Here is a 23,681-nt window from a genome sequence, read left to right on the forward strand (position 1 = left end):
ACTAGCTAAATGTGTGTTATGTAGTATAATCACACTATTTGGAACGACCTGGGTGAGAAGTCTGCTTTGTTTTCAGAGTCTGATGAGCAGGTTGCTCTTAGCTGAATAGTTCTGTTTCGATAACGGTTTAAATCTGACTGCAACTCTTAACCATTCATGTGTGGTTGCATCTGTTCTGTTTCTGTAAACCTGTTAGCAGTTTGTGGAATGAAATTCCGCTCGCAGGATTGCAGCACAGAAGTTGGAAGCAGATCTGAGAGGGGCCTCTGCTGTCTTCTGACAGAGGCCTGAGGCCACCTGTGTTCTCATCATTTTAAACTTTTTGTGAATTATTTCTCTTTGTTTTAATTGGTCTATAACAGAGTTTTTGTTTTTAAGGTCTGTTATGACTCTGTGTAGTCTGAATTTCAGTCCCTGTGCATACCCCTTTGCTGGCTTTTTTTGTGTTTTTCCCTCATTTTTGATTTTATTTGGTAAATTAACCTTTGCCTTAATTTAGAAATTTCTATTTATCTGCATTGCATTAGAAGTGAAATTCAGATGAATAGAAAGCAAAAATTTAAGGGCCCGAACCGAAGCTTGACATGACAGCATGAAACCGGAAAGAGCGCAAAGAAGATTTATGTGAATATATTGCCAGGACTCAAAGGCCTGAGTTATCAGGAGAGGATGGGCTGGCTAATTTTTTTATTCATTTGCACGTTAGAAACTGAGGGGTGACTTTATAGAGGTGTATAAATCATGAGGGGCATAGATAGGGTGAATACACACAGTCTTTTTTTCCCAGAGAAAGACAATCAAAAACTAAAGAGCATAGGTTTAAGGAGAGAGGGGAAATATTTAAAAGGGACCCAGAGGCAACTTTTTTCACCAGGAGGGTGGTGGATATTTGAGACTAGCCCGCAAAGGAAGTGGTTGGGGCATGCAAAATAACAACATTTTAAAGTTACATAGACAAGTACATTGATAGGAAAGGTTTAGAGCAACATGAACTCAACACAAGCAAATGCAATGTTGAGACTTTGTAAAGCACTGGTGAGCCTCACTTGTGAGCAGGTTTGTGCCCCTTAGGATGTGCTGAAACTGGAGAGGGTTCACGAAAATGTTTCCAGGATTAAACAGCTTGGCATGTGAAGTGTGTCTGATGGCTCTGGGCCTGTATCCACTGGAATTCGGAAGAATGAGGGGTGACCTCATTGAAAGCTATCGAATGGTGAAAGGCCTTGATAGAGTAGATGTGGAGAGGATGTTTCCAATGGTGGGAGAGTCTAAGACCAGAGGTTACAGCCTCAGAACAGAGGGGCGACCTTTTTGAACAGAGGTGAGGAGGAACTTCTTTAGCCAGAGAGTGGTGAATCTTTGAATTCTTTGTCACAGGCAGTTGTGGAGGCCGTCTTTATGTATATTTAAGGCAGAGGCTGGTAGATTCTGGTCAGGGGATAAAGGGATATGGGGAGAGAGTAGGAGACTGGGGCTGAGAGGAAAAATGGATCAGCCATAATGAAGTGGTGGAGCAGACTCACTGGGCCAGGTGGCCTAATTCAGCTTCTATGTCCGATAAATGAGAGTAGTTTTAATGGGCTAAATGATCAGTTTCTGTTCTATATATCTATGACAGTAAGCAAGCAAACCCATAGACAGGGTTAACATATAGAAGGATGTATAAAAGCATAAAATAAGGAACTCTGCATCTAAATGCGTGCCTAATCTGAAACTCAGTCAATGACTCACTGATCAATAGAGATAAATGGCTATATTTGGATAGCCACCTACAGAAACCTGGTTACAATGTGATCAAAGTGAGGATGTTAATCTTCAGGGATATTTAAATTTTAGTCCAGAAGGTAAAGGTGGTGGTGAAAGTCCGTAGGGAGGTGAAATAGGTACAAGTTACAAAAGGGGATTTCAGCTCAGAAGAAGAAGGGAAGCGAGAGGCTGCAGATGCTGGAATCTGGAGCAACAAACTATCTACTGGAGGAAGTGAACAGGTCACGCAGCATCAGTGGGGTGAATGTGAGGCAGGAAGTGTGACCACAACCATGCAGATTGAAATCTGGCACTCATTTGGGTGGAGGTATGAAGTAAACCAGAAAGTAGTTAAGTGATGACTTCAAACTACAACCACGCTTCTAGAAAAAAGTATAAATTTAAAAAAAATGGGGAGTTGTACAAAGATTGGCACCTTAATCATGAGTGAGTTTCATTTTCATGTAGACCGGAGTGGTAGCCAAGAGAACACATTCATAGCGTGCATTTGGGAGAGATTCCTAGAGCACTATGTTATGGAACCAACTTATGGACCAGGCAATTTGGGATCTAGTGATGTGTAACAAAGCAAATTTAATAAATGAACTCACAGTTAAGGGTCCCCTAGTAATAGGGATTATGACATGATAGATTTAGCATTTGATTTCACAATGAGAAATTTGGGTCTAAAATGTCTGTGTTAAACATAAGTAGGAAGAATGACAAAGGAATGGTGATGGAGCATGCTGAAATAGACAATGGGTAGTAGACAAGTAGAGATAGTTACAAAGATCGATGGAGGTAATTCATAATTCCCAATAAAACTCTGTCCCAATGAGATGGAAAGATTCTAAGAGGGATCGGGAAGGCTTCAATGTTACGGATGAAGAGGGAGTAAACCAACTGTGGTATTAAACCTGTAAGTTAGTGAAGAGCCCACAGATTGTGCTGGATTTGGAACCCAGCAAAGGAAGACTGAAAAAGTAGTCAAGAAGGTGAAAGTAAACTAAAAATATATATAAATTGATGATAAATTCTTTCTTTTCTGGTACATAGAGAGGAGACCACAGCGAACCTTTGGGAAATAGTTTTGAGGAAGAAGGAATGGTTGAGGGCATATATCTTGAATTAGTCCTTTACATTGATGATATTATGAACATCCCATTAATACTGAACTATTCCAGTTGGAAGTAAATGTCATTACCAACACTAGAGAACGAGTATTAGGCAGACCAGTGGAGTTAAAGGCTGATGAGTCTCCTGGACCTGATGGTTTACATCTTAGTGGCTGTAGAGTTGGTGGAGACAGTGGTTATAACCTTGCAAACATTTTCAAATAGTACATTATTGAAGAGGCCATTTGGCCCACAACATTATGCTGATTTTAATGCCACTTTATACCAGATGTCCTACTCCTGTATATCATTCATATCCTTGCATTCTCTTCATGTTCATCTTCTATCTAAAAGCCTCTCCAAATGCACCAAACTGCCTGCTTCCACTATTACTCCTGGTAACACATACCAGGCACCTATCGCTGTCTACCTTTTAAAAAAAACTTGTCCTTCAAATCACCTTTAAACTTCTCCCCTCTAACCTTGAAAGCATGTTACTGTTGTGTCTGAAGTATAAGACTTAAATGGACAACTTCTTATTTTTAAATAGTGACCCCCTAGTTCTAAAACAGAAAACGCTAAATTGTCAACCGGTCAAGCAGCATCTATGGATAGAGAAATGGTTAACATTTCAGATCCAGGACCCCATATCAGTTCTGATGTAGTGTCTCACAGAGGTAGCCTAACCTGCTGATTGTTTCCAGCATTATCATCTTTTATGTCTGATTTCTAGAATTCGTGTTTCTTTTTTATTTCGACTTGCTGATGGGATAGTGTAACACAGTGGTTGCCGACCAGTCAATCTTTGAGACTTTTCCAGAAGATCCCGGAAAAAAAAGAAAAATAAATACACAAATACTGTTGTAATGTGAGCATTGTAAAAATAAGTAATACTAATTAGGATAATGGTAATATAGCAATACTCCCGCTACAGAAAGCTGTTTGTAAAGAGAGATTGTTTCCGGGTTGCAGGGTTTTAGTTCCGTTCTTTCTGCCCAGTGTGCATGTGTGTATAGCCTCTCCACCATGCACCATGGTTTCAGCGTAGCTTGTGCTGCATCAAAGTGACTAATTGGGTTAGATAAGAGTACAGACTGTCGCAAACATCAATATGCGGCACTTGCTTGTGATATCCTGCAAGGTAGCTAGCTAGCATGGCGGAGGCTCCACGAAAGAAGTTGAAAACGTGCAAATTCCATCCAGAATGGGAAGAGGAAATTCTATTTACCTTGGTGAAAGACAAGTGTGTATGTATGCTGTGCCACCAAACACAAGCACTGACTAAAAGAGGGAATCTGGAGCGGCACCACAACACCCACCACCAGAAATTTAAAGACACCTGCCCCCCAAAGAGCGCAATCCGTGCCAGGAAAGTTGAGGAGCTGAAATTGGGGTTGAAGGCCCAGCAATTGTTTTTCACAAAACATGCTGCTCAAAATAAGGCTGCTATTGAAGCATCATTTCGTGTAAGTCACCTTTTGGTTAAACACAAAAAGCTTTTTACAGATGGCAATTTACTCAAGGAAGCAATGGCCATTACTGCAGACTGTTTTTAATGACTTTAAAAACAAAAAGGACATCACAACCGCAATACATAATATACCTCTTGGCCCTGCAACAGTGACAAGGAGGGTAGAGTTACTGTCAAAGGACGTGGATCGACAAGTGTTAAAGGACTTGTCACTCGGTGAATATTTTTCACTACAGTTCGATGAATCCCTGGATGTAATGCAAACAGCTCAGCTTGTTGTATTTGTCAGAATGGCTTTCCAGGATTTTACAACAAAGGAGGAATTCCTCACTATTGCACTTAAAGGAGAGAACAAGAGGTGAGGATATTTACAATGAATTTAAAAAATATGTCCGTGAACATGACATCCTCATTCATAAACTGGTGGCAATTACTACTGATGGGGCCCCAGCAATGCGCGGTGTGCGCGATGGTTTCATAGTACTGTGCCGTAGTGACCCTGATTTTCCCGACTTCCTGGATTATCACTGTGTGATTCATCAGCGGGCCTTGGCTGGGAAGGTTGTGGACTTTTTCTTATGTAATGACACTGGTGGTCAAACGGATAAACTTGATTCGAGCAAAGGCACTTCAGCGCCACTTATTCAAGGCGTTATTGGATGAGCTCGGTGCCACCTACGGAGACATAATTCTTCATGCTGATGTTTGGTGGTTGAGTGGTGGCAAAGTGCTGCAACGATTTGTTGACTTGCTGCCTGAGATAAAGACTCTTCTGTCACCAAGAAACGAGGAGCACGAGGAACTGTCAGATGATGCGTGGCTACTAGATTTAGGGTTTCTGATAGACCTAACAGCTAAATTAAACATACTTAGCAACGAGCTCATGGGAAAAGACCGACACTTGCCCCACATGATAAGCACAGTAAATGCGTTTAAGGCCAAGCTCGGTGTTCGGATTTCAAATTTAAAGAACGTGAAGCTGAAACACTTTCCCAACTTGGAAAAAATGTTACAGGCCATCAAGGAAAAAAATGCTTATCGCCCTGAGCAGTACTGTGCTTCCCTAGACAAACTGGTAATAGAGTTCGATCGGCGTTTTGGGGAGTTAAACGTCATGAAAGATATTGCTGCACTTATTTCAACCCCATTTCTGCCGATCGATATAGAACAGATAGCAGCCAAATTTCAGCAAGTATTTGGTGTGCCAAGTGATATAGATATGGAAATAATTGATTTGCAAAATGACGTCGAGCTTAAAGCAAGATCAAGGGATGGTGACTTTTGGGGGCTTGTCAGCAGGGAGAAGTTTCCTCATCTCAGCACATGTACAGTAAAAGTCAGTGCCTACTTTGGGTCAACTTATCTATGTGAAATTGCATTTTCACAGATGAAAATTATTAAATCTAAGTACAGGAGCTATCTTACTGACAGACACTTCACAGACTGTTTCAGACTGGCTGTCTGTAGTTATGAGCCAAATTTTAGGGAACTAGCAGAAAGTATTCAGCCCCAGTCATCAAACTTATGTGCAACAGTCAATTTTTAATCATTTATTTTTCGTATTGAAATAAAATTAAATAATGAAACTTGGAATTAAAGATATGAAGTATTGTAATATTCTTAAAGAAAGACAGCTATGGCCTTTTTGATATGCTGGTTACAGTGTTTTCTTGGTTGAATTAATTTGAAAGTTTGACTAAAGCATTTTATGTAATTCAAATAAATACATATGTACATACATACAATAGTACAGCACAGTACAGGACCTTTGGCCCACAGTGTTGTGCCGACCCTTAATCCCTGCCTCCCATATAACCCCCCACCTTAAATCCCTCCATATACCTGTCTAGTAGTCTCTTAAATTTCACTAGTGTATCTGCCTCCACCACTGACTCAGACGGTGCATTCCACACACCAACCACTCTCTGAGTAAAGAACTTTCCTCTAATATCCCCCTTGAACTTCCCACCCCTTACCTTAAAGCCATGTCCTCTTGTATTGAGCAGTGGTGCCCTGGGGAAGAGGCGCTGGCTGTCCACTCTATCTATTCCTCTTAATATCTTGTATACCTCTATCATGTCTCCTCTTATCCTCCTTCTCTCCAAAGAGTAAAGCCCTCCCTTCATCTCTGATCATAATGCGTACTCTCTAAACCAGGCAGCATCCTGGTAAATCTCCTCTGTACCCTTTCCAATGCTTCCACATCCTTCCTATAGTGAGGAACCAGAACTGGACACAGTACTCCAAGTGTGTGTGGCCTAACCAGGGTTTTATAGAGCTGCATCATTACCTCGTGACTCTTAAACCCTACCCCTCGACTTATGAAGGCTAACACCCCATAAGCTTTCTTAACTACCCTATCTACCTGTGAGACAACTTTCAGGGATCTGTGGACATGTACCCCGAGATCCCTCTGCTCCTCCACACTACCAAGTATCTTACCATTTACTCTACCGTGGAGTTTGTCCTTCCAAAGTGTACCACCTCACACTTCTCCGAGTTGAACTCCATCGGCCACTTCTCAGCCCACTTCTGCATCCTATCAATGTCTCTCTGCAATCTTCGACAATCCTCTACACTATCCACAGCACCACCAACCTTTATGTTGTCTGCAAACTTGCCAACCCACCCTTCTACCCCCACATCCAGGTTGTTAATAAAAATCACGAAAAGTAGAGGTCCCAGAACCGATCCTTGTGGGACACCACTAGTCACAACCCTCCAATCCGAATGTACTCCCTCCACCACGGCATTTTGCTTTCTGCAGTATAATTAGCCCAAATAAAAGGCCTCAAGTTGGAAGTACGATATGAACTGTTTTTTTGTCTAAACGATTTAGTAGGTAGATCTTGCCTTTCACTAGGGCTGAGTTAGGGGATCTTGGGCTTAAAAAGGTTGGTGACCACTAGTGTAACAGTTACTTGTGTAACCTTCAGAATGTTTTGAGATGAGTTAAACGTAGATTACTTGAGAAAAGAATGCCTCAGTTATTAACTCTAGTAGTCTAAGCTTGAACCTCTGATCTCCCAGTTCATGCAGTGTTAAACATTAAGCTATCTCAAGACAGGAAAGTTCTCATCCTTGCTGTACACTTAATGGATCTCTGTCCTAAAATCTGAAATGGACTTTACCCTTTAGTGACTCTTAATGGAGTTCTTCATTCTTTATAAACCAATAAATCTGTAACTACTTTGCATTTGTAAAGTACCTTATCATTGATTTACATATTGTAAATTATTTCACTTTGATGTTTGGTGTTGGGCAGTTATTTTAGATGGCATCTACTGTACAGCATAAGATTCTCCCCATTGAAGGGTCTCAGCCTGAAACTTTGACTCTTTATTCCTCTCCATAGATGCTGCCTGACTGGCTGAGTTCTTGCAGCATTTTGTGTCTGTTACATAGGATTTTCCCTGCTGTTTCTAAGGCATCGTCACCAAGAGGGGCTACCTAGTTATCCATCATATTGCTGATTGTGGGAACTACCCATACGCAAGTTCTCCTTTGTGTTTTCTACCAAAAAGTACTTTAAATGTCACATTGGTTGTGGAGCACTTTCAGATGATGTTGTGAAAATCTAAGCCTTTCATCCCTACTCTGTCTCCTTCTGAGGTGAAGATAAATAAGATATTAAACTAATGGCCAATCAGGTTATTCAAGTAAAGGCACCATTTAAAAAACAATGGAGATCTGTCCCAGGTGATCTCCGCCTAAATAATTAGAGAGTTTTGCCCTAATGTCCATTGACTTCAACTTTATTAGACTTCTTTTAGATTCTTTTTCATTTATTCAGATTAATTTATCAAAACATACAATGAATTGCATCGTTTGCATTACCAACCAGCATAACTTAAAGGATGTCCTGGAGGCAGCCCACAGGTGGCGCCACACATTCCGGCAGCATCATAACATGCGCATAATGTTCAGCAAGACAACAAGCAAAGAAAGCCCTTTCCCACCTCCATCCAGTCACACACACACAGCAGGCCACTTCTTGGCCTGGACTCACAGGCACTGGGCCTCCAACCTCCAGGTACCCTGACCCAGGCGCTTTGATGTTTGGACCTCGAGCTCCAGACTCGCTGACTTCGGCCTTCGACCTTTGGGCTTTAACCTCCACCTCCAGACTTCGCTGACCTCTGGATAATGACCCCAGGACTTGCTGATCATGGGGCTTTGAACTTTGAGGTCTGCCAGACTCTTCATCAAGTGCTGCCTTGGTATTGGGACACCCCCTCCCACCTCTCCTCCATGTTTGGACCAAAGTTGTGATGAGGTTGGAGTGAGTGGTGCCAGGAAATAGTCCTGTGATTAGCCTATTGTTAAATAGGTGGGATGCTGGGCGGTGGGGCTTGTTGGGCCCGAAGGGCTTGTTCTGTACTGTACATGCATACGAGAGTAAAACCCAAATTCTGCATCGATGAGCAGGTTATTGACAACAATTTTGATGACAACTGCTGATTGAGAGCAAACAGATGGGGCAGGAATTAGTCAGTTTGGCTCTGTCTTGCTTTTTATGAGCAGAACATTCCTGAGCGATTTTCCACCTTGTTGTGTACATGCCAGTCTTAGGACTGCACTATGACAGTTGACTAGAGGTCCCCAGCACTGTGGCTGGGACGTGTCTGGTCCCATGGCCTTTTCTGTACCCAGAACTCTCATGCAGACTGATTTCGATGCTGGTGAGATCTCAGGAGGAACCAACATTCTGGCACATCTTCTAGTCATGGCTGTGAGTACTTTGGCCTTGTCTGGAGCATGGACATGCTGGGCCATCATTGTTAGGGTGACACCCGTGTGCAGCAGATTGCCTCTGCCTCACAGTTCTCATGATTGGATTCAATCCTGCCTTCTAGGGTTCTCGTTGTGCAGTTCGCACATTCTACCTATGCCCTGGTGGGTTTTCCCCGGGTATTCCAGTTTCTTCCCACCATATGAGGAGGGAACAGAAGACGATGGACTTTTCTCTCTGAACTTTAGTGGAGAGAACACACTTGTTTGTATAAATAAACATCTGTGCTCAACCATATTAATGCTTACCTAATGGAAAGCCTCCCTCAAGCGGACCACAAACTTGTCATAGGGTTTGGAGGCTTGCATACCTCCATGACCTGGAGAGCTATGTTGGCTGGAGTCAGGGCCTTATGCTTTGGCTCTTGATAAGGTCACCCGTGCCAAACAGGTCAAAGGGTAGAGGCCAGACTAGGAGTGGTCCACCAGTCCCCCAGAGCTAACAACCCTGACTAATAAAATAAAATTGTTATGGAAACAACAGTGAAGAATCCTTCTATATCTGTGAGCAGTTATCTGTGTTTGGACAGAGATGGAGGTCATTTATTGCTGCCCTAAGCATTAGCGGCATAATGGGCAGTTAAAAAAAAAAGCAAAAGCCTACTTTTACTGTGGATACACTATCTCTTAGGAAAATGATTGTGTGTGTGCGGGCTCATGTGTGTGTGTGTGTTTGCATCATGTGTGCATGTGAGTATACGTAACATAATGGATACTTTTATTACTTTCATATTTAAATATCAATGCATGAAACAGACCAAGTGCTTGTAAGGAGGACTAGCGGTGGATGTGGTGAGCTGTCTGCTTCAGTGCTATATGAATCCTTGACTCTATCACCATCCTCTATTCTGGGTCAAGGACCCTTACTCTAAACCCTTACTTTAAACTTCCCTCTGGGTTCATCCAGGTAACCTTGTTCTCTGTTTAGTGTGCACACATTGCCCCGTGTCTGAGCTGATCTGGGTTGGTCTGGTCTTGGCAAAGGACATCCACCCAGGGAGGGGTTAATACCAGCTCGGAGAGAGCTGCTGTACTTCTGACATGAGCAGAGTTGATTCTGGAAAAACCCAGAAGTGACTATTCCGTTCAGTGGTGTAACTTGTCTGAGATCTGTCGGTGTGAGTTTAATCTGCCTGAAGGTCTGTCCTCAAAGCTTCAAGGCGAATGGGAAGGGAGAGCAGGAATGTGCTCTGGAGAAGTAGGATCAGCTGTGGTCAGACTGAATGGTACAGCAGCTACAAATGGCAGAGTGGTTTGCCCCAACTATATCTATAAACAGGAATGTTAAGCCCCTTTAGTCCAAACAACATGGGGACAATGGAAACATTGAGTTAAACTTTATCTGCCCCAGCTGTGCCTGGCTATCATTAACTGCACTTCAAGGAAATCCTGAAACACAGCAAAAATGTTGGCAGTAGTCACTTAGTGTGGGGAAGCGGTCTTCAGTCACCGCATTGAGCTAGCTCTAGGAAAAGCTTTTTGATTACTCTCAGAACTCACTGCTCTTTAACCAGAGTCCTGAAAATATATCCCTCAGCTCTTTTCCAATCTCCACGTGAAAGCTCCGGTTGAATCTGCCTTCCCCTCAAACCCACATCTCCCCTGTTTCTGTTGCCCAATTATTTGCCAATTAATCAGTGATCACTGCCACTAGGATCGGTTTCTTCTTAATTGCATTTATCATTTGGAGCATCCTGTAAATCCTGCCCCTACCTCTCTCCACATCAGGATATACTGGCCTACTCCTCCCAGTCTCTCCCTCACTCTGAAGCCTTCACAACTGGGACTGTCCACTCTCTTGCTTTGTGCTATCTCCACAAATGTAGAACATTAAACAGTGCAGCACAGGGACAGGCCCTTCAGCCCAACATATCTGTGCCAGCCACTGTGCCAATGTAAACTAATCTCGTTTGCCTGAAGTGCATGTCCCTGTCCAAATGCCACTTAAAGATGACTATTGTAATTGCTTCAAGCATGTTCCAGGCACTTAGTGTCTGTGTGTGGAAAAACTTGGTCCAATAATCTCCTTTAAACATTCCACCTTTCACCTTAAACCTCTCTCCTCTAGTGATTGTCATTTCCACCCTGGGATAAAGACTTCCTATCCATTCTAGGCAACGTGCTGCTGATCCTTTTCTGCAGCTTCTGACAAGCCTCTGCATGTGACGACTACAACTGCACACAATACTCTGACCAAAGTTTTATATGTGACTTCTCGACTTCACTATGACAAGAATGCAGCATGCCTTCTTTATCACCCTGTCTACTTGTGTCACCATACTCAGAGAGCTATGGACTTGCAACCCAATATCTCTCTGTACATCAATGCTCTTAAGGTTCTTCTCAATTTCAACATAGCCTATAGTATCAGCAATTGTCACCCTGATCTCACAATCATCCACATCCTTCTCCTTGCTGAATACAGATGCAAAGTACTCACTTAGTATCTCACCCACTTCTTCTGGCTCCAGGCATAAATTTCCTCCTTGGTACCTGAGTGATTCTGCCCTGTCCCTGGCTACCCACTTGTTGTTGATATATGATAAAATGCTTTGGGGTTCTCTTTATACTACTTGCCAAGGTCATTTAATGATCCCTTTGAGTCCTCCTGTTCAAGTATTTTTCTGCTTCCTTTATGGCCCTCAAAGGTTCTGTATGATTTTAGTTTCCTAAACCTTATATACACTCTGGCCAATTTATTAGGTGCACCTGCTCGTTAATGCAAATATCTAATCAATTCAATGCATAAAAGCATGCAGACATGGTCAAGAGATTCAGTTGTTTTTCAGACCAGACATCAGAATGGAGAAGAAATGTGATCTAAATGACTTTGACCATGGAATGATTGTTGGTGCCAGACGGTGTGGTTTGAGTATCTCAGAAACTGCTGATCTCCTGGGAGTTTTACGTGCAACAGTCTATCGAGAGTTTACAGAGAATGGTGCGAAAAACAAAAAAAAACCTTAGTGAGCGGCATTTCTGTGGGCAAAGACACCTTGATAATGAGAGAGGTCAGAGGAAAGTGTTCCGACTGGTTCAAACTGACAGAAAATAACCATGCATTACAACAGTGGTGTGCAGAAGAGCTTCTCTGAATGCATGACACAACAAACCCACATCATAAGACCACGAACATACAGGAGGTGCCTAATAAAATGGCCACTGACTATATGCTCCCTTTTAGTTTTGACTATATTTGCATCATCTCATATCATCCAGGATTCTCAGACCTTGGCATCCTTGACTTTCTTGCTCACAGTAAATTTGCTGATCCAGTTTCCTACATTATCATTCAAATCTTTATACCGAACAACAATAGGCCCGGTACTGATTCCTGGGGCACATCACAAGTCATAGTCAGAGAGGTAACCATTTACTACCACTCTCTTGCTTCTCCCGCAAAGCCGATGCCAATGTCAAATCAGGATGCTGCCTCATCCTGAATGCCATGGAACTGAGCCTTTCTGACCAACCAGGTGACCCTTAAACTTGTCACATGTGGACTGCCCAATAAGAGCTGTTCCCAGTGTATTCTCCCCAACTCCTGTTAATACTATTGCAATTAGCCTTTCCTTGCCCCCACAATCTACCTTGTTATGACCTACACCTTTTTGTCTGCCTACATTGCACTTCCTCTATAACTGTAACAATTTATTTTGCATTCTGTTATTGCTTCTGTTTGTACTACCTCAGTGCACTTTATAATGAAATGATCTGTATAAATGGCATGCAAAACAAAATTTTTCACTGTACCTCTGTACATGTGACAATAATAAATCAATTTACCAATTTACCTTTCCCCAATTTAATGCTTGCCCCAAGGTCCAATCTTACCTTTATCCATAACTATCTGAAAACTTGTTGAGTTTTCCCAGTTCAATGGTTTGTTTTGGTTTATTTTGCAGAATTATATATTATTTCAACTGAAGGCAACGTAACAGAAACATTACTCAGTGCCACTGGATCACAACATGGTTCAGAAGAACCTGCATTCTTGAATCTCACCGCATCTCCATCAGTAGCCACCTTAGAGCTCTTCACAAAAGGGATGAAAAGCATCTCAACATCCACGGCTGTCACTGTGAGCACCGAACCTAGCTCCTCTCTCTCAGAGTACTCTACAGATACTGTCGCCAACCCTTCTACTGGATCCTCAGCGGTCACAGGCAGCCCCTCAAAATCTACTCCACTCCTAACAAACACATCTGGTAGACAACCAACAGATGCTACAAGTACCTCCCAGGCATATTCCAGTTTAACAGAATTTTCAAGTGTCAGTACAGTAGGGTTGGATTCTAGATCCAGCAATGAACCAGCAACCACTGATAGAACATCAGTGACAGAAAATACTACTCCATCGCCAGTTGTCACTTCAGTCCAGTCAATAAAGTCAGATTCAAGAACTTCAGACTCAACTGGATCAACGGATACCAGTACATCAGAACCAAGGACAGATGTCACCAATGGATCGCAATCAACCAAAGGCAGTACAACAGCATTGCATTCAACCTCAACTAGTCATCCAACTCTACCATTCACCTCATCAGAGATAACCACTGTATCACAGTCAACTTCGGCTTCAACACAGTTAACCAGTGTCAGTATGCCACTAACCGTCATAACTACGGCCCAGTCAGCAAGCGCAAGTGTTGAACCGTCGCCCACTGCTAAGAAGCAGTCAACCAAAGCCACACAATCACCAAGTGCAACTTCCACAGTGGGCCAAACAGAACCCAGCGCAACTGCTTCAACACAAACCACGGCTGCCACTATTGGAAAGACAATAATAGCAACAACAGCTTCAGTTACGACATCTACGTCTTCTCCATCTACCACAGCATCACATCTTTCACACTGGCCCAGTTCAGTGATCCCAGACACAACACCAAAACCCAACACCCTCTCAACCCAGCAGACCCACAGGGAAATTCAGCAAAGAGCTGCAAGTCTAAGCACAGGTGAGTGAGTAGATAACATCCTTCCTTGTTTGCTCTTCTGTGAAACCCACTGTTCCTCCCTTCCACACAGAATGAAGTGGATTCCTGACAGGGGCTGTTCCAACTTCAACAGTTCTCACAATTATTTTGCATAAGTGACCATCTCCAGAGATTCATTCCCATCAAATGATCTCAGACCTGAGTTCACAAATGGAAATCGGCAGAATATTTAGAATTACCTCTCTTCCAGTGTTTTTGCCACATACTTTCACTCCTTTTCTTAGCACTTAGTCTTCACTGTGGCTTTGAAAACAGAAGTATTTGAAGCTAATGAATGATGGAGATGAACATGGAACGGGGCTGACTGGCCTGCTCTACAAGGAGCTAGCACAGGTCCTGATGGGCTGAACATCCACCTTCTTGCTGCATCTCCTCTCTCCCTCATCTGATTATTCAGCTGCACCTTAAACTAACCTCCACCCACACTCTCCTCACCTGGATGAAGGGATTATCCAGAATTCCTGACTGACTTGTCTTATAGACAGCTCATAAAATTGCACCAGGAAATGTAAACATTTACAATGTAGAACAGTACAGTACAGTAGCCCACAATGTTGTGCCAAACTAGTTAAACTAGTAATTAAATGCTTAACTAAACTGATCCCTTCTGTCTATAGAATATTCATATTCCATTCTCTGCATATTCCTGTGCCTCTAAGAACCACCTGATGTTTCTATCATAGTCGCCTCCATCAACCCCTGGCAGCGCATTGCAGGCATCCACCACTCTCTGTACAAAAAAACTTGCCATGCACATCTCCTTTGAACTTACCCCCCCCCACCCCACACTCATCTTCAATGCATGTCCTCTAGTGTTAGCCATTTCAACAATGGGAAGAAGATACCTGCTGCGTATCTATGCCTCTTGTAGTTGTATAAACTTTTGTCAGGTCATAGTCATAGTCATACTTTATTGATCCCAGGGGGAAATTGGTTTTCGTTACAGTTGCACCATAAATAATAAATAGTAATAGAACCATAAATAGTCAAATAGTAATATGTAAATTATGCCAGTAAATTATGAAATAAGTCCAGTACCAGCCTATTGGCTCAGGGTGTCTGACCCTCCAAGGGAGGAGTTGTAAAGTTTGATGGCCACAGGCAGGAATGACTTCCTATGACGCTCTGTGTTGCATCTCGGTGGAATGATTCTCTGGCTGAATGTACTCCTGTGCCCACCCAGTACATTATGTAGTGGATGGGAGACATTGACCAAGATGGCATGCAACTTAGACAGCATCCTCTTTTCAGACACTGCCGTGAGAGAGTCCAATTCCATCCCCACAACATCACTGGCCTTTCGAATAAGTTTGTTGATTCTGTTGGTGTCTGCCACCCTCAGCCTGCTGCCCCAGCACACAACAGCAAACATGATAGCACTGGCCACCACAGAGTCTAAGGGGTCTTCCCTTAGACTCCAGTGCTCTGGAGAAAACAACTCAAGATAGTCCAATCTCTTACTGTAACAGAAGCAACATCTTGCTAAATCTCTAACTGTCCTTTCAATCCCTTCTGGGTCCAAAAGCTCTCTCACAAGACCTGCATTCTGGTCAACATTATCGTAACAAATCTTCCCTTGCATCTGCTGCTGTGCCCCAGTTTCTCTTCCCAAAGTGGCTGCTAGAGGTATCATACTTACAACCTACTTATACACCGTAATATTGGCAATGAATGCCAGGGTTTTCTACTTTGAAGTTGTGTACTTCTGAACAATTGCAGTCTGTTACGGGCATCTTCTGGGGAGGCAGGCGTTAAACATTTTGACAGTTTTTCTCTTTTTGTTCTGCCTTGTGGTCTTCTGTCTCCAGGAAGCGTAGTGGCTATCTCAGTTGTGGTTATCATGGTGGTGTTGGTGCTGATCGGGGGAGTCATGTACCTTAAAGCAAGGTAAGAGCCACAACAATACTGTAAACCACCCTACAATTATAGAGGTATTAACAGTTAGTAATCTTTTTTTGCTAAAGTTCCCATCACATCACTTAGATCACAGTACACAGTAATTTCCTGGAGAGGCTGGAATTCAGATTGCATATGTCTTTAAATTGGGTGGCAGAATGGAGATAAGTCTCTAAAGAACTGTAGGGTGCTCCATCCCTCCACTAGCCTGTAGGTCACCCTTGGGCAAGGTGTAGCACCTGTTTAGCCCCCTGATCAGGGTCACGTGAAGCCATGGGAGTAGATGGTGGATGGTCATATGAGCAGCTGGTGCATATCACAAGTCCTGGTTATGTGGCCGCTGACACCTGGCAGACAATCTCTGGGGTACTGATAATGGCTTGGATAGCCTGTCTTGTAAAGACACTGCCCAGAAGAAGGCAATGGCAAACTACCTCTGTAGAAAACTTTGCCAAGAGTAATCATAGTCATGAAACCATGACTGCCTATGTCATACATTATGGTACATAATGGTGATGATGTTAATGTCTTTAAATTCATGGAAATTGAAAAATGTTTCCTATGGCATATGGGCTGGTAGTCTGACAATCTTGTCAATATTGATGTAAAAAGAAAAAAGAACCACTATGGTTTGTACAAAATTCATTATACTGAATCATGATTCTAAGACAGCGGTAAAATTCCTGATCTTCTGGCTCAACAACATCTTGTTCATTATTTGTAGGAATTCTTCGTATGGACGGTTGTTGGATGACCAGGAAAATGGCACCTGGGAGAATTACAATAACCCACTGTATGATGATTCTTAATAAATTGGGCATGAGACACAGACTGCTCAGTCAGAGGGAGAGGGCTTGTTCACCCTGCACTATCAGCTGAAGATGAATGAAATGTGATTTCATGGCCAAGTATCATCAGACTAATTTCAATTCTTTCCGTTTGGTCACTGGTTTCAATTTCCTTCCCTTCCCCATAACACTCGCCCATCCCAATACTCCCTCCCAACCCCTATCTTCATTCCCCACCAACCCAAACCTCACTCCTACTTTCCCCTTTCCAACCCTCACTTCTATCATCTTTCCACTTAGTTCAGCAGATGATTCCATCAGAACCCAGAATCTGTCTTGGAGATCAGCCAATGAATGGACAAACAGCTAGGTGTAGACTGAATATTCTGAGCTTGGGGCAAGGTTACTTCTATAGCAATTCAATTCTTCCAAATCTGTCTTAACTCCATTAAAATTGGCATATGTGTATGAGTGGCTTGCTAAAGCTGTTGTGGAGGATTTGGGAAGGCTGGTTGGGAAATAAGTCTGTGATTGATTGCACAGCTCAGATGACTTGTGCTTTGCTATGACGCTAATTTATGTAGTCAGCTGAGACATTACCTAGAAATTGTTATCAGTGGTCAAATACCAAGCAATTGAATCACAGAAGAAGAATGTATTTTACAGTAGATGAAACAAAGGTTGAAACGGCAGAGATAATGCTTCTGCATAAAACAATAAAATATACACCAGCTTTAGTGAAGTTACAATAGGAGAGTTGCATCAATGAAGATTACCCCCAAAGTTACCTGGCCCCAAACTCAGAATATCCTGTCAACACTTAGATGGCAGGAAAAACTGGTTAAATTATTTATATTTTACGGAGTTTTATATGAAACTGATGTTGTTCTAAACCATTGATCATATATTGGATTTCATGGGAAGAATTTTTGATTATTCAGTGATTAGGTCAGTTTTGAAAAAGGAGAAAATCAGTGGTACAGCACAGAAGGAGTCCCTTCAGCCCACCATGTCCCTGCTGACTATCAAGTCCCCATCTATACTAATCCTGATTACTACTACTTGGACCAAAGCTCTCCCTGCATTCGCTGACAAGCGCTCGTCCAGATGCTTCTTAAATGAGGGTAACTTCCAGCCAGGAGATTGAGGTAGGAAGGGTGGAAAGTTGAGAGAATGTGGATTTACTGCAGATGCTGGTATCTGGAGCAACAAACGAGATGTTGGAGGACCTCTGTGGGTCAGGTAGCATCTGTGGAGGAACAAGGACAGACGACGCTCTGAATTGAGATTCTTCAGGTGGACAGACTTATCTCAGAATGTGTGAATGCTCAAAATCATGCAAAATTTGGAACCAATGAGTGTGTGTAATTCGTGGAGTATTCTTTGCACTGGGTACAGATGTAAAGCCAATTTTTGTTGGATTCTATTTCGCTTGTAAACATCTGTCCCTTGAGGTGGCAACATAATGATAACTGTTTGAATGTAGCTTTCTCTCTTCTGAAAACAGTCCCGTAGCCCTTCTTAAGAGAGACAAGTCAGTGACGTCCGACAATAAACTATGTGTCATGAGTTGAAGTGAAGTCTATGGCTGATTTTAACATAGTTTATTACTTTATGACACATAATAAACAGAGTTAATTATTCTACATTCTTTGAGTCCATCATTGGGAAATTGCTCACTAAATTCAGAATTGTAAATTAACCATTTTTACTGAACCTGACCTAGACTTGGTTCCTTCAGACCGGTGGTGGTGCTGGTCTGAGTGTGCCAGGGTGGGAGGTAGTTTTTGTTCTGAGTGGGTACATCCTGTGAATTTGCAGTTAATGAGGTGATGCATTTAGAGACTGAAGACTGGAGGAGCAAAAGCTGCTGGAGGAACTCAGCAGGTCAAGCAACGTCAATGAAGGGGAATGGACAGCTGAAGTTTCTTTTCTTCTAGCTTTATTTCAAACCGGTAAGTAAGCTCAAATCTCAGCCTATGTGGGTCAAAGATGACCTGGGACTCAGGTTGGCTGGTGTTTACAGGGTTCCTTGTCAATGTGGTGCAGCGTGTATCAGCCAGGTAGGACACACAATGGAAACCAGCTTCAAGGAGCACAGGAGGTGTATCTGTTTAGCCTACCCAGAGAAATGGGCATTAGCAGAACATTGCAATCACAAAGACCATAGGATTCACCTTGACAGCACAAAACTACTATGCTGCACCAATGGTTTTTTGGACTGCCTGTTAGAAGAAGCCATTGAAATAAAACTAGAGGAAAAGAATTTTAATGAAGACGAAGGTCTCGCCCTTGGTAAGAACTGGAACTGGATTGTAAACAAGATGGGAGTGCGGAAACATGATTGGATGAGCACCAACCAATCAGGAGGGACAGACTACAAGGTTATAAATACAACTGGACCAGACCTGGCCAGGCATCATCCCTGATGGAGATGGCAGAGTCTGTCATCAAAACAGTCATAATCGATTCCTGTTCCCAGCTAGAAGCCCAACAAGAGTTTATTCATTATACTGTATATGCCATGAAAGCACCATATCCTTTTTGAGATCCGACATTCCCACTGGAAACAAGTGCCTAGTTAGCTCCTACTCGCGGTCAATGTACACCCACTGCCTGACCCACCGTGGGGTGGGACAGGACAGGTGCTGTGGAGAATTCAGAGGAGAGGGGGGGATCAGTCCTTACTGTCACTGAGCTCTGTACTCAAAGCTCAAAGATGTGCCCAAAATCCTGGTACAATAGTATGTATCATTTAAGAACGTACATGTGGGGGCAAGGGTGAACGCAAGAAATTAGGACTAGCTGGACTATCGCTATCAGCATAGACTTGTTGAGCTGTTTCTGTTTTGTATTGCTTTAATAAATCCCAGTTCAGACTGGGAGACTTTCCCATCTGGACCTGAGTGGCTATTGTTTAGTGGTTGTCATGGATGTGGCCTCTTCATGTGATCAATCATGTGATAGAACCTCTCCAAAATAAGTCCAGAATGAGCTACCCCCTTGACCCCTTGAGCCTCTCATACCATACAATCAGATTGCTTCATCTTAAGAGTCATACAGGCCCTTCAGCCCAATTCATCCATGCTGACCAAGGTGTTTACACGAGCTAGTACCATTTGCGCATGTTTGACCCATCTCCAAAACCTTTCCTATCCATGTATCTGTCCATTTTTTATTTTAAATGTTGTAGTTATAACTGCTTCAACCACTTCCTCAGACAGTTTGTTCCATTTACTGACCACCTTCTGTGTGAAAAATTTGCCCCTCAGGTCCCTTTTGAATCTTTCCCCTCTCACTTTAAAACTGTGCCCTTTAGTTTTGGACTCATCTACCCAGCTGAAAAGACTGTGACTTTTCATCTTATCTGTTCCCCTCATGATGTTATAAACCTCTATAAGGTCACTCCTCAACTCCTATCCTACCAAGAGAAAAAACCCCAGCTTATCCAACCTTTCCTTATAACTGAAGCCCTCCTGTCCAGGAACACCCTTGTGAATCTTCTTAAAATCCTTTCCAGTTTAATGACATCCTCCTTATGCTGGGTGACTAGAACTAAACACAATACTCCAAATGTGGTCTCATTCAGAACTTGTACCTTTGTAACGTGATCATAACAATTCCTCTACCATTAACCTGGTTACAGATGGGAAGCATTTCAAGTCCTTCTCCTCAAACACCTGGGAACAAAACCCCTGGGCTCCAGGCAGATTGTTGTAACCAATGGGCCATAATCAGGGTATCTTTGAAAAGCAGAGCACACACTCAGGCTGATTGTCTATTCATAATTCCCACACATGAGTAGGTGAGTACATTTCTATTTGGCTGCTCCATAACAGAAATATGTCATAGGTGTGGATTTGTCAACTCCACTGCTGCTCTCTGTCCTCGTTTGAGAACATGAGAGGCTGGGGTGGAAGGTCTGTGCCCTTTGAATCATTATACCAGCTTCACCAGCTTTCTCACCAATAATCCTTCCCTTGACCTTCCAGTGACTCCTTGTTCCCGCAAAGAGGAGGAGTTGACAAAGATTGGAAAGCCCTTGGATTCTTCTGGCATTACAGATTGTGCCGTAACTTGGGAAAATATCATAATGACATTTGGAGATCCTTGTGAAATGCTTCTTTGAACTTATTAAATATGGATTAGAAAAGACAAAAAGGAAGAGAGTTTTAAGGAGGGGGAGGGGAGCTCTCAGTTTAAGATAATGATTAAAGATCTGCTTTATTTGTGATGTACTGTACATAGAAACAGAGAAATGCATTGTTTGCATCAAATCAAAGCAGCGAGCATTGTGCTGGGCAGTTCGCAAGTGTCGCCATTCTTCTGGCACCAACATAGCAGGCCCACAACTCACTGACCCGAACTCTTATATTTCTGGAATGTGAAAGGAAACTAGAGGACCTGGAGGAAACCCACGCAATCACGGGAAGAACATACAAACTCCTTACAGATAACCGGTGGGGCTCAAACCCTGATCTTACAGCTGGTGCACTATAAAGCTGCCGAGCCACCCACCTATGAACACCCATAACACCGAGCTGAGCTTCAAGGGAAATCAAAACAGTTCGAGAAGGGAAAGTGTGGGACAGAAACCCTCCACAAATCAAGGTCTTGAGATCCTCTGAGCTTTGTTTCCAAAACAAGGGTTCCAACACAGTGGTGTTGTTATATCAGACATCATATTGTGGTCAACATATTTACAAAACTTTTGAGTAAAAGATCACTAAACTAAATGAGAGATAACTACTATCTTTACTGAAGCCATTCAACAGTGTGAGTGTAAAGTGGGTCAAAAGGTGAGGGGTGGGTTGGGTTTCAAATGGGGAGGATCTGCATTAATGCACCCATGTTAGTTGGTTATATTATTAACCTTGTCTTGGTAGATTAATTGGCCAGTGTAGGTTGTTCCTAGTGTATTCCAGTAAATTGGGAGTGAAGGGAGGTAGGGTGGAGATAAGTCTCTACCAAAGGAGATATAAGGTGCTCCTTCCTCCCACTAACCTGCAAGGTTCCTTCCTTCCTTGAGCAAAGTGGAGCACTCCTGATCTGAAGAGTATTAATAATGGCTGGGGTCACCCATATTGTAAAGACACTACCCAGAAGAAGGCAATGGTGAACCACTTCTGGAGGAAATTTGCCAAGAACAATCACAGTCACCACAGTCGCTCACATCATACGACATGGCACATAACAAATGAACAAACAAAGAGAGAATTAAAATGGGATGAATGTGGAATTGGTGTGAATGGGTTTTTGAGAATTGTTGGAGCAATTGGTTACTTACACTCCTGACGTGGGGTGTCAGGAGGTGAGTCACCCGCTGCAGGATTCCCAGCTCTTGTAGGGACACAGTTTTCACCAAGTTGTTGCAAGTGTAACTTAGTTCAACAGAGTTGAGCAGTGCACGGAGCCGCTGCCTGACAGCTGCAGTGACCCCAGTTCAGTCCTGACCTCCGGCACTCTCCGGGTGGAGTCTCTGCATTCTCTCCAGTTTCATCCCACGGCCCAGTGGTCGGCTGACTGCTATGAATTGCCAGTTGTATGTAGGGGAGCAGTAGAATCTGGGGGTGGTTGGTGAGAATGTGGGGGAGAGTTAGCTGGGATTAGTGCACGTGGTTGATGGTCAGCATGGATTCGACATCCTGAGGGTCCTGTTTCTTTTCTATATCTCTATGACCTCATGGTGGAGGCAATGGCTTTCCTAACCCAGAGCTGGCTGCAGCACCCCTTATCTCCTTAGAACACTCCACAGCTCTATGAGATGGTGCTTGCGATGTATGCAAAACTGGGTTGCGGAAATCTGGCAGCCAAGTTGGACATTGTGATGACAGTATGATAATAAATAGATGATGTGTGTCCTTGCTGATGCCCTCAGACGCTGGGAACATCTCCCCTTTCTGCATTTACGTGGTACAGGATATCTTCTTTCCCTCTATGTGAGGACAGACTGTGCCTTAGTTTAACATCTCATCCAAAACACAATGCACAGCAGTTACTTTAGTGCAGGTTAATGCTGTAAAAACAGTGATGTGTATCTGCTAGTGCTGATTTTTAAAAGTACCATAAACAGTGTGATCTTTAATTGCAAGGTTCACAGAGCAGCCTTGCTGTATGTGGCTGCAGTGAAGGCTATTACACAAGTTATCATAGCTTCTGGCACTTGGCCTAGCAGCTGCATTTTCAGCAGCCATCTCTTACAGGAGCACACCACTATACAAACAGCACTCCTCTTGCCACTGGGGAATGCTGTTACTTACTGAATGGATGCTGCACTGGTGGAAGAGTGTGGAGAAAGGATACAACAAATGGACTGGGACCTGGTGGAGAACAGTGTCCATACTTCAGGTTCATTCCACAGAGACCTGGCCCGCCAGTACTACAGAGTCACATTGGGAGGTTGGCAAGGAGTCTCTGTGGGGCTTGATAGTGATACAGCATATGGAGCCTCACAGTACCAGAGACCCAATTCGATCCTTCCTGCTGGAAATTGCGCGTCTTCTCTGGGACCTTGTGGGTTCCCACTTTCCTCCCACATCCCAAATACACCTACGCTGGTGGGTTAATTGGCTGCTGTACATTGCTGCTATTGTGTGGATGGAAGATAGCATCTGGGGGTATTTGACTGAGAAGGTGGTAAGGAGAATAAAATGGGATCAGTGTAGTATTGGTGTAGATGGGTGGTTGGTAGCATGGACTCAGTGGGCTGAGGGGCCTCTTTCCATGTTCTGTCTGTCTATGACCATGAGAAATGTTCTGAATGCTTACAGCTTGGGAGAGGAAGACTGCACTCTAGGAGAATTATGTGCCCAATTCTATGGCTGAAAGTTAAAAGTAGATTCTGTGTGGAGATTCTGTTACCTCCTTATTGCAGTCA

At 43.1% G+C, this 23,681-nt stretch overlaps 1 protein-coding gene across 1 annotated transcript in view; it reads left to right on the top strand.

Moving 5' to 3' along the window:
• Positions 1–18,452, top strand: part of parm1 (prostate androgen-regulated mucin-like protein 1) — a 41,315-nt gene extending 22,863 nt beyond the window's left edge. The window contains exons 2-4 of the mRNA XM_063045100.1: positions 13,029–14,081; positions 15,929–16,007; positions 16,741–18,452. Of these exons, the coding sequence (XP_062901170.1) occupies positions 13,029–14,081; positions 15,929–16,007; positions 16,741–16,825 (1,217 nt within the window). The 3' untranslated portion in view covers positions 16,826–18,452. The remainder of the gene's footprint in view (positions 1–13,028; positions 14,082–15,928; positions 16,008–16,740) is intronic.
• The last annotated feature ends 5,229 nt before the right edge of the window (positions 18,453–23,681 follow it).

Source organism: Mobula hypostoma, chromosome 4, assembly GCF_963921235.1.
Source record: "Mobula hypostoma chromosome 4, sMobHyp1.1, whole genome shotgun sequence".
Lineage (NCBI taxonomy): Eukaryota > Metazoa > Chordata > Chondrichthyes > Myliobatiformes > Myliobatidae > Mobula > Mobula hypostoma.